Raw genomic sequence first — 12,466 nt, 5'->3', positions numbered from 1 at the left:
TTCCCAGCATGCTTGAGGGTAATTCTAGAATATTCTGCAAATCTTTGACATAGTGGGAAGAATCATACAATGCATGAATCTTTAATGTGTGATATCAAATCAGTCATACTGACACTGACACACTGATACACACACACACACACACACACACATACACACACACACAACACACACCTCTTATGTTCCACAGCTTTAAACTTTTCCCAAAAGTACTTCATTTTCTTTTGCCTGCAAAACAGCTTTGAAATTAGGCATGCCAGATGTGATCAGATCCACTTTTCAGGTGAGAAAATTTAAAAAGTTTACAAATGAGGAAGCATAGGTCTAAGATCATACAGATATTCCTATAGAGCCAAGAATTGGCTTTGTGTGCTTGTATGCGTGCATGTACGTGCTCACAATTACTGCCTACAAGCAGATGGTCTTTGCAATTATAGCATCCCAGTGCTGACCTGGTGTTTCAAGTATATGAACTGTGGTGCACCAGGCAAAGTGGTACATGCCTATAATCCATGTACACAGGGGACTGAAGTAGGGGGACTGGGAATTTGAAAACAGTTTGGGCTACATGGCAAGACCCTGTTTCAAAACACGAACTATGAACTAAGGCTTTCTGGGCACTCATGACTACTATTTCAAAATGGAAGAAAGCTGAATGGCAGTGGTCACATCTTCTGAGGTCGTGTAACTAGTACACTTCAGAACATCATAGGAAGCAAGTGAAAGTCAGCACACCCACCACAACACAACAAACCTTTCTGGGTATGGAATGGAGCACTTTCAGAAGGGTTTGCTATGGTTCTTCTAGTTTCCAAATAGAAAAAAAAGTGAAAAACCACCCCCACTGAAAAATGCCAAGTGGTTTAAAATGTTTATCAGATGTAATCACAGAGCAACAGTTTTAATGTCAACTCTGACAAACTGGTCTGATGTGTTTGCATGTCTATGTTCTGAACATCTGCTCCAAGCCAGCTGCTGAGAAGCACTGAGAAAACAGATGAAATGGCAAGGAAAGCCAAGGAAGCAGAGCCGGCAGCCAGGTCGCCAACACACCGCCATTCTAACAGCAACAGCAACTGCTGACATGCGTTAGAATTATGTCACCAGGTTTGTTGTTGTTATTATTTTAAATTTTATTGTCAAGTGGGTTACAGTTACATAAGTAAGGTAGTGATTACATCTCTTGTCTGTTTACCCCCTCCCCCATTTTTCTTTCCCTCCCCCCCATGCCCTCCTCCAAGTTGTACAAATCATTTCCAACATATTGTCTTGAGTAACACTGTTGTATAGGTTTCCCCATTGTCCTTTGTCTCACCATTTTGTTGTTCCCGTTCCCTTCCCTAGTTCAGAGAAATGTATGTATACCCGGGGTACCAAAATCAAATACAGTGACAACAGGGAATAAACCATGGGGGTGGGGGGAGGGGGACACAAAAGAAAAAAAAAATCATGAGAAAACCAACAACAACAAAGAAAAACCTCTTGTGTCCATGTCTTGGAGTTCATTTTGCTTGACATTATCTTATATGGTCATATGTACATAGCTATTGAGCTATTCTGTTTATGCTACTGTTTGCGAACAAGAAACATGAAGGAATTTTTGGAATTTATATGATGTTTTCTCATAACACGGTAAAAGGAAAACTTATAGTGCAATAAAACTGAGTAAAAGGAAGAACCTAATACAAATGGAGTGTATGTGTATAGGAGGGTGGCGGTAGTTCAAATGGAAATTTGTTCTCTTGCTTAGCATTTTTGCTCTTAATTGGAGCTCCACCACTTAGGCCACAACTCCAATCAAGCATTTTTGCTAGTTAACTGATGATAAGAATCTCTACAACTTTCCTGCTCAGACTGGATTTGAACTAAGATCCTCAGACCTCAGCCTCTTGAGCTAGGATTATAGGAATGAGCCACTAGTGACTAACACACACATTTTAAATAAAAAAATAAAAAAGCAGATAAAGACAACTCTTGCAAGTCAGACTCTCTGACACAATGAAAATTTTATAAATCTCAAATTGATTATTTGTATCTTAAAATCTAAGCATAAAGGCACACCCCATGATACCCTGTGGCTCTCAGCAAGATTTTTATCTGCTGACAAGCTAGCAAGGTCTCAAAGTGGTATGATTCATAATCACATCCCTTTTAATCTAGGAAGAATATGTTAATATTGTTTCCACTGTTGGCAGGTTTTAAACTTTATTTTAATTCTGACCTTTTCAATGTACTACTTGAGAGGCGTATAGTAGAAGGATCATATTTGAAAAAAAAAAAATCTCAAAAATAACCAGTAAAACCTAGGACTGGAGTCCAATGACTAGAACAACAGCTTAGCAAGTGCTGTGTTCAAACCTCAGCAACACTAACAACAACCAAAAAACTACCCAGAAACTATAAAAATATAAAATTTCAATCTCTACTATTTTCTCTCTGAATCAGACTTGGTTAAAACAGCAGCAGATTAAAACAGACTTCAAATGAAGCATCAGTGCATTATGTATTATCCTCTGTTCAAAGGAAACCACAACTAAATGTACAGATGAAAATTATTTTAATAAAATGCTCAGTTAAACAAACACATGAAGTGAAATTCTAGCTGCTACTACCATGATAAGGAATTGGAAGTCATAAGCAATTATCTGTGAGACAGAAAGAATCACACCTGTAATCCTAACCAATCAGGAAGCTAGATCTGAGAGGATTCTGGTTTGCAACCAGACCAGGTATTAAAATCTATGAGTCTCAAAAAAATCACACCTGTAATCCTAACCAATCAGGAAGCTAGATCTGAGAGGATTCTGGTTTGCAACCAGACCAGGTATTAAAATCTATGAGTCTCAAAAAAAAAAAAAAAAAAAAAGCCAGAAGTAGAGCTATGGTTAAACTGGTAGAGTGCCAGACCTGGGCAAAAAAATAAAAATTTAAAGGCAGTACCCAAACCCTGAGTTAAAGCATCAGTACTGGCACACAATAGAAGGGCTAGTACACAAGAGAAGAAAGGGAGAGAGAGTACACAAGAGAAGAAAGGGAGAGATGGAGGGAGAAGGAGAACAATTCACACATAATACACTATAGCCAACCATAATATTTCTTCAGGGTACACTTTAACAACCTTATTGTCCCTGACATCATCATGGATTTTACACTGAAATTAGTTACAGAACAGTAACACTGTGAACATTTATTTAATTTTCCAAAGCTAACATGAATTCATTGATATATAATAATTTAATACTTTAAAGACCACCGAAGGTAAACAAGGCAATAACTACATCAAACACCACATATTAAAGAGAGGGCTAAGTGTGATTATTCATGCAGAGCATTTCCATATTGATACAAAGATGAAGTAAGGCAAGTCCCACTAACTTTAAGGAACACATAATGTTGACTTTACTTTGTAAACTATCTTCAGGATATGCTGAGCTCCTTCACCTCCAGCTCATAAATGTCAATTGTTAAATTTTAAGGAATCTTGCAAGCAAGTTAACAAATAAACCACTGAAGTCAACCACAGTATTTACACCAGGAAAATATGCCACAAACCAGGTTTCCCATTTCCCAGCCTCATCTCCATAGCCAACAGGCATACTAGCACAGGAACACAAAAGGATGCCGGACACTTGGCCTCAAAATGCAAATGCACCCCCAAAGACACGACTAAGGTCATAAGGGGAAACTGTTTCCAGATCCCATTTAGTTTCCTGGTAGTTTCCTGGTACCATCTCTGCGCTGATAATCCCTCTGAACATTTGGCAGGGACAAGCAATAGAAAGCAGAAATGCAGCAGCAAGGATGGAAGGCAGCAATTTCAAGTGGAAGCGACAGTAGAGAAAATCCATTCGTAAGCAACTATTAGGCTGGCAGAAAGACTTGGTGTGATGTACATGTGCTTGAACGTCATGAGAATAAGTGGGGACAGAACCTGGAAATTATATGTACTGTGTAGTCAGGAGCACATTTTTTTTTTTGGCACCAGACCTGTCCAATATAAAAGCTTTAGAGAATGTAGGTAATTTCCTTGGTATTACCTATGATTTCTATAGTTTATCAACTATGAGGTACAAGAAGTACACAAACAACTACCACAAATAAAACAATGCCCAGAAATGCATTACTACCAATATTCTCAGAGTTCTGTCTCCTCTAATTGGGAACTGCCTATGACTCTGAGAAAGGATATTCAAACCCTCCTGGGGGTGGGGGGGACGGGGGGGGGGGGAGGGGGGCGCGGGAGAAGGTCTCTCAATTCCCCAGGGGAAAGCTAAACCTACAGAAGCACGTAGAACAAAACAGGCCAGCAACCACACAGGATGTCAGATGAGTTTTAGGGTTATTTTTTGAGGAGCTGGTGTTTATTATGCAATATCTGGCTTTTTAAAATGTTTTTTATTGTGGAAAATACTGTACAGAGGAATTACAATTACATGAGCAAGGTAATGAGTACATTTCTTATCCCAAGCATTGTTGCCTCCTCCCTTGTAATACATGGCTTTTTATTGGGACCAGTCATCAGGTGTCATTAAGTGGTTTTCTATTTCTCTAATGATTTTTTTTAAACAGTCCTAGGGCTTAAACTCAAGCCTAGCCACTGTCCCTGAGCTCTCTGGGTGGAGCATAGAGCCATTTCTGGTTTTCTAGTGGTTAATTGGAGATAAACGTCTCAGGGACTTTCCTGCCTGGACGAGCTTCAAACCACAATCCTCAGATCTTAGCCTCCTGAGTAGCTAGGATTACAGGTATAAGCCACCAGCACCCAGCTAATGATTTCTTTCTTTCTTTTTTTTTAATGGTTGGTCCTGGGGCTTGAACTCAAGGCCTGGGCACTGTCCCTCAGATATTTTGCTTAAGACTACTACTACTGTACCACTTTGAGGAACAGTTCCACTTTCAGGTTTTAAGTGGTTATTTGGCGATAAGAACCTCAGGAGACTGCTCCCCCAGCTGGCTTTCAACCAAGATCCTATGATCTCAGCCTCCAGAGTAGCGAGAATTACAGGCATGTGCCCCCAGCCCCCAGCTATGATTTTCTTTAATGTGCATTTATTGTTTTAATTTTGAATTAACATAAATATGAGGTTGCATTGTGATATTCCACACATGTCCTATGATGAACAAATTCACGACCTCCACCATAGTTCCATTCATCCCCTCTGCTCCTCTCTCTTCTGCAACAGCAGATGACGCTATTCAGTGATCTCCACCCTTCTGTAACTACAACATTAAATAAAAGTCCTAGAAAAGAATGACAGTTGCATTTGCTGGCTGCCTTCTTAAGATATTAAATTTAAGGTGTTAAAAAAGAAAAATTGTATTTTTTTGGGGGGTGGGGGTCCTGGTCGTGGGGCCTGAACTCTGGGCCTGGGTGCTGTACCTCAGCTCTTCAGCTCAAGGCTAGCACTCTACCACTTGAGCCACAGCGCCACTTCCAGCTTTTTTCTTTTTGCTTATGTGGTGCTGAGGAATCGAACCTAGGGCCTCATGCATGCAAGGCAAGCGCTCTACCACTGAGCCACCTTCCCAACCCCAGAAAAATTATATTTTACAGATAGATATATATGTACCACGATTGACCAATATCTCATCTAGTCAGACAAAGAAATGTTTTAATGTGAATGACTTCCCAACAGAACTTTTTCTTTTTTTTTTTTTTTTTTGGTTGATCGTGGGGCCTGGACTCTGGGCCTGTGTGCTGTCCCTCAGATTTTCAGCTGAAGGCTAGTACTCTACCACTTGAGAGTCAGCCCCACTTCCGGCTTTTTCTGATTATGTGGTGCTGAGGAATCGAACCCAGAGCCTCATGCATACAAGGCAAGCGCTCTACCACTGAGCCACCTTCCCAGCCCAACAGAACTTTTTCTACAGGGTAATACTTGCAATGCAATTATACAGTTTGAATAACCAACCTTTATTGGTTTTCTCTTCATAGGGATATTCATTCATCCATTTGATTCTGGAGTCACATTGATCCTGAAAGACAAAAGATAGGCTAAGTTTACATGCTACAAGTTGACAATATTCTATTGTTAAAAAGGGAAGCATGTGGTGCTGTGGCTTGCTTTGAACTGAAGAGCTCAGGGACAGCGCCCAGGCCCAGAGTTCAAGTCCCATGACCGCCAAAAAGAAAAGAAAGCAAGCACTCAAAAAGGGAAGCAAATTCTTAATTGTATAGTTAATGAAGCTCTTGATGAGTGGAATGAAAAAGTAAAAGTAATAGTCAATCAAACAGTAGTATACTGTTTGGTTATTGCTTGTTCTTTCAGAGCCAGGAAGCAGGCAAGGCAGGAATGAGATGGTGGCTCACGCCTGTAAATGTAGTTACTCAGGAGGGTGAGATCAAAAGGTCGTGATTTGAAGCCAGTTCAGGTAGGAAAATCCTTGAGACTCTAATCTCCAATTAACTACTCATAAACCAGAAGTGGCGCTGAGGCTCAAGTGATAGAGTGCTAGCCTTGAGCAAGAGGAATTTAGGGACAGTGTCCAGGCTCAGAGTTAAAGGCCAGGGAGCAGAGGGGGGAATGTGAGAAAACAGAGGAATGCCAGCTGTGACACTACAGAAATATTCTAGGCATAAAACTGCAGGAGTCCTAGGTGAGCGAGAAATGAAAACATAGCATGAGACAGAAAAGAGAAAATGCCAAACTTAGTTTATGTGTGAATTCACGAATGAGAAATCGCAAATACTCAAACTGGAACAATTTGGCTCCATTTTTTTCTGAGCAATTAAGAATTCTTTTTTAATGCTGTTTTACTCTGGACATGTTTTCCCCCCTGTTTATAACTGTTATCAATGTGCAGAAGAATTAATATGAATATATTGATAGCTCTGTGTTGGCCAATCAATACTCAAGTAAATTTTCTAAACTCTGTGAGGTAAATTCTTATAGCGTATCTTAAAACAAATAAAAATTTAAGTCAATATAGATTGGATTTGTCAAGAGTCTCAAATTTCCAGGATCACTTGCATTTCACCCGATATAATTAAATGTTCCTGGACTGCAAAATTCAGATTATAGCAGACTATTTGCTCCATATGGGATATATCTTACAAGTGTATTTAATAGCTCGGCATTATATAACATGCTTCAGAATTTCCATTCCATGAGGCAAATTTTCTTTGGCATTCAAATGGAGCCAGTTTCTTAGGCACAGTTCCTTTTCCTTCTTTTGGTCTGGAACTAGATTCAAGAGGGACCATGCCTTGGAAGTTCTTAGGGCCACCATTCTGTGTCAATGTCTACGCACTATAGTAGTGAGCCTAGTCTCCTGTCTGTGTTTCCATATATCTTAACAGAGCCAGAACTCACTCACTCATCCACTAAGCCTTGGGGAGAACACAGAAGTGTTGGTTTTCCTTCCCTCTCTGCCCTCAAAATATGCCTCCCTAATATATACTGCAACATGCTACTTAAAAAAAAAAAAAAAAAATCAGTGTGACCAGTCATACCAGTGGCTCACCCCTGTAATTCTAGCCACTCAGGAGGCAGAGATCTGAGGACCGTGGTTCAAAGTCAGCCAAGGTAAGGAGAGTCCCCATGAGACTTTAATCTCCAATTAGCTACTCAAAAACCAGCCATGGAGCTGTGGCTCACAGTGGTAGAAGACTGGCCTTGAGCAAAAGAGCTCAGGGACAGCACCCAGGCCCTGAGTTCAAGCCGTAGGACCAGGAAAAACAAAATCAATGTGACATACCAATATTATAAAGTGACAATGAAGTTGCGCTGTGGCTTATGTGGCAGAGTGTTAGCCTTGAGCTGAAGAGCTGAGGGACAATGCTCAGGCCCAGAGTTCAAGTCCCATGACCGACAAAAAAAAAAAATTATAGTGACAGTCTAGAAATATTCTCTTGAATTCAGAGTACAATTCTTCAGTTTAAGTTTATGAAATCACAATACAGTACCCTTTGACAAGCTCATCTAAGACACCGCTATGTAATGCCTCAAATTTATAATTCCAATTACTCAAGAGACCTAGGCAAATAAATGTGTGATTCTATCTGAAAATCAACTAAAGAAAAGCAAGGAGGGAGATGGTAGCTTAGTTCTAATGTAACAGAATCCTGAATTCAAACCCAGTACCACCAAACAAGCAACAACAAATAGAAGTCATCTGAGAAACCCTGATCTCATCAAAACACATCTCATTATTGTTTTTTGTTTTTTGTTTGTTCCCTAGCCTTCTAAATATATCTGGCCCAATCTGTTCAAATTTCTTGGAAGAATGCACAAGGTGCTTCAATACTGGGACTGAACTTGTATTGTGTTTCAATACACACCCAAGTGTGATCTTGATAAGCTTTTCCTATTTTAAAATACAATCCGCCCTCAATCTATACAGTTCCACATCCAGATTTCAACTAACCACACATTAAAAAAATACCAAAGAGAAACAAATTCCAGGTTGGAGGCATGGCTCAGTTGGTAGAGTGCTATCCAATGAGCAAAAACATCAGACCAAAAAGAAATTATTTTCATCTGTCCTGAATATGTACAAAGTTTAGGCTTTTTCACTTTTCTCTAAACATGTGGTACAACACCTACCACATAGCATCTGCACAACATTATGTACTGCACGTCATGTGAATATGATTTAAAGCACAGATGGACATGGTAGATGGAGATAGGTAACAGACTTAAATGACCTCAGATTTTGGTATCTACAGAGGCTCCTGGCACCAACTCTTGTCAGGTATGAAGGGAAGCGTATGCCATGATTTTCTTGTGGTTTTACCACAGATGGATGCTTCATCTAAAATGCTTTAGTTAATTGCAGTAATATATCATTATTTGCTCCGTAAGTTTTAGTGTCAATAATGCGTTAACATCTTTCCATGTAAATCCTCTATGAACTAGGGACTTCTGTGAGCCAGGGTAAGACCTGTGTGCAACCAGAAAAAAAAAAATGCCCCACCCTACCCCAAATTATCAGGAGGGGAATCAGTAAAAGATGCCTTCTGTAGACCCCACCAAAGCTATCTCTCCAGCCAGGCAACCTCATCCTACACCACTATTCTCAGGTGAGTCGATTCCATCCCTACCGGGACAAGGAAGAGTTTCCATGGTGCCGTTCTTGGCTTTGTCCCCCAATATATAGCAAAGGGTCAGACAAATTTGAACAGACCAATCACCACGTGTAGCACGAATGACTGAAGCTAATATTGAAAAATGGAAGAAAAAAATCAAATGAAGAAAATTTCCTTCTACATTTATTACCCAAGTAACTTAGGCTTTAATTATACAATCCGTACCCCAGGGACAATTAGTTAATACAAAACTAAACATTAAATTATGTAAACTACGCACAACACAAGGTCAAACCTTTTTACAGCATTTTTTAAATCTAAAAATATCCCAAAGCTAGCATTTGCTGAAGATAGTTCTGCAGTTGATCCATTTGACCATGATGAAATTGATCAGAGGCCTAGTCTGTGCCCAATGTGTCTAGTGAGATAATGTCAGCCACTATTTCCATCCCAAATTCTACTGCATAGTCCTCCTGGCTTATCTTACGATTTAGCCTCACAATCACCCACAATTTAAAATGTATACTACTGTAGTTTCAAAACTGGAGAGAACCTGGGTATAAGACTAATTTCTGCTTTGTAACTAATTCAACATCTAAAGGAATGCTCAAGATCTTCTGGCTCCTTATCTGTCTCCTTTATCTGTCATACTTTAAGTAGCATAAACTTAAGTAGCAAAAAAAGGCAGGAAAATGGAAACAGTTTCAAGTTGTGACAGCCAGCACCTATCATCTCCTTACTTTGTGATCTTAAGCATCTCACTCAATAACATCAAGGCCCAGTGTTCTTCTCTACAGATATAAATGGGGATCATTTTTGCTATATCTCCCCAGCCTACCCTAACTGGGGCAATATTTGCATAGCCATCTCTAAAACCTTAACGCGTCATATACATATGAACTGTCACTCTATCAACAGCTGAAATATTTAACAGAAAAAACTAAATTTCCCTAAAGGGAGGCCCCATGATAGAACAGATGAAGTCCCAAGTTTATGCATGCTGAGGAGCCTTTAAGTTGCTTCCAAATCCCCATCCAAACCATGACAGAAAATAGAAAACCTGCTTAGTTCCAATAACAGTTAATATCGCATCCATCTCCAAATTAAATGTTCTCAGCTCTGCCAAATAGGTTTCTGAAATCTTCCAGTTAGTCTCCCCAAAGCACAAATGTTTCAAAGGCCAGTGACCTCATTAACACATTCAGCACACATGTCATGGCTCTTACTTCCAAATATGCTCAGCTCTAGGTGGAGAGCAGCAGAAAGAATGAGGCATTTGGTTTAGGTGTAGAGAACATGAGAAATAAGAAATGGCATCAACTTACATTTTGATTTCTAAGTCTGCTTTTAAACAAAAATGCCACTAGTTTGAACCATGAGTCAATACACAGGCTGTAGGGGAGAGTGAAGAAATTCCAGCTGTAAATGTAGTTGAGTAGCTAAGGCAACAGAGAATGGTTTTCTAAGTTCTTCACTTTCCACCCCCACCTCTTAAAATTTCCCCACACAACCACCAAAGCTTCCTTAGAATTCAAAGACAGTACTTCCAAGACAATAGACATGACCCTGGCCTTCACAAGAGGAGATGATATCTACCTTAACAATAAGGAAACTCTGGAATAAGATCACAATGGTGTAGAGACAGTGTCATGCCACAGAACCGGGTTGTTAGCTATTCATCACAACCAAAATGATTTTAGATTGTCAGTCTTCACAGGTTATTGTTTAATAATTTAAGTACTTCAGGACTGGGTCATGTTAATGGGCCACAATGAACCAAGAATCCTAGCAGTTGCATGGATGGAGATCAGGAAGATCATGGGTAGAGGCCGGCCTCCTGAGAAAATTATCAAGGTAACATGTCCACAAGTAAGTAGGGCATGGTAGCTCCAGGTATAACTGCAAACACGTGGGAGGTACAGATAGGAGAACCATGGTCCAAGGCTAGCCTGGGCAAAACTTTGCAACAGTATTCAAACAACAACTGAAGATCAAAGGGTTAGGGTCATGCCTCAAGTTAGACAGAATTACCTGCCTAACAAACATGAGATGATGAATTCAAACTCTAGTACCCATAATAATACTATTAAAACCACCAATACATACATACATACATATATACATACATACGTATGTATGTACGTACATATATACATACTACACACACACAAATACACATATAATAATTTCAGGATCAAAATTTATATTGTTGCTAATTCTTCTGAAAATCCCTCTCTGTATATTTAAATACAGATAAACAAGTTTTATATGTGAGTAGTCCGATATTCCATTCTCTGTCCAAAATTAGTTTTCTTCTGTGCTTCATGCATGAATTCTGGGGCAGTTATAGCAGTCTCTTCTGGGATACTGTCTCCTAGATTCCAATTTATAAATCACAGCTTCATGCCTTGTGACCTTGATTTTTCCAGAACTACTAGAAAGGAGAATGGGGACAACCACATAAAGAAGTTTAGTACATAATCAATCCAGGTGCCTAACTTTTAAAATGAAGGAAGGAACTTTGTCCCTGCCGAGTCTGTGATATTACACAGGTCTCCAGCTTGCCTATGCTGAGTATCAAGGTTTCTACCATTCTAAGCTGGTATCTTCTACCATTTAAAGTTATTTCAGTTACATCTGTCACAGGGAACTCTTTTGGGAACTCAAATATTTCAAGGTTAATCTAAATATTTCTGGAGATAAATGCAACTCTGAGTGCTCTGTCTTCACAGCTATTTTGACTTAAAATGAAGGGAACCTAAAGACACAAAGCAGAATGCTTGTTGCTAAGTGACAGGTGACACCTACTGTATTTCCTCTGAACTTGTACATCATGACACAGCTGACTGCTAAAAAATAAAAAATAAAAAGACATTGAACACATGCTATTCTCTAGAGAAGTAAACTAGAGTTCAAATACCTGCGAACACACACTATAGTTCTTCAGCAAATCCTTTCTCTAGGACTAGAAACATCTCTCATAATAAGAAAGGATGATTCTTAGTTCCATTGTGGGTCCAAATCTCCTAAGTTTAGGATACGTTTTAAAACATCATTGGCGACATAGGTTATCATCACACACAGAACGACTCATGCATGAAATCTGACTCCATCTTTTTTGGCTTATCAGGCAATCAGGTGGCAGGACAGAAAGTTCAGGAACCCTAACAGACTAAAACCTGAGGATCTGACCTGAGTAGATGGGTAGGTGTTCTGCTTTCTGAAAGAAAGTCTGTATCCTCAAAGGAAAAGTCAAACATAAAAGCAGGCAGAGTGAGCATCTGCATTAACACCTGGGAGAGGGGGAGCTAAGGAGCTTTATCTTCCTGTGCCCCTCTCTAGCTAGATCTTTGTGGAGCAGGTCCACAGCCGTCCTCTTCCAGAATGTAAATTTCATATTCTTGGCAAAGAGAAAGACTATAACCATCAAACCATCAG

At 39.6% G+C, this 12,466-nt stretch overlaps 1 protein-coding gene across 7 annotated transcripts in view; it reads right to left on the bottom strand.

The window, feature by feature from the left end:
* LOC138814048 (Krueppel-like factor 12) overlaps positions 1-12,466 on the bottom strand; it is a 708,935-nt gene that overhangs the window by 240,831 nt on the left and 455,638 nt on the right. For 6 of the 7 annotated variants that reach the window (XM_070002825.1, XM_070002822.1, XM_070002820.1 and 3 more), the window contains one exon: positions 5,913-5,976. The exons of the other annotated variant lie outside the window; for it this stretch is intronic. In XM_070002825.1, coding sequence (XP_069858926.1) covers positions 5,913-5,945 — 33 coding nt within the window. In that variant the 5' untranslated portion in view covers positions 5,946-5,976. The remainder of the gene's footprint in view (positions 1-5,912; positions 5,977-12,466) is intronic. 7 annotated transcript variants of the gene reach the window in all.

This window comes from Dipodomys merriami, unplaced genomic scaffold (genome assembly GCF_024711535.1).
Source record: "Dipodomys merriami isolate MVZ:Mamm:240054 unplaced genomic scaffold, mDipMer1.0.p SCAF_6, whole genome shotgun sequence".
In the NCBI taxonomy this organism is placed as follows: Eukaryota; Metazoa; Chordata; class Mammalia; order Rodentia; family Heteromyidae; genus Dipodomys; species Dipodomys merriami.
The sequence above is the reverse complement of the archived record's forward strand: the minus strand, read 5'-3'. Positions and strand labels throughout refer to the sequence as shown.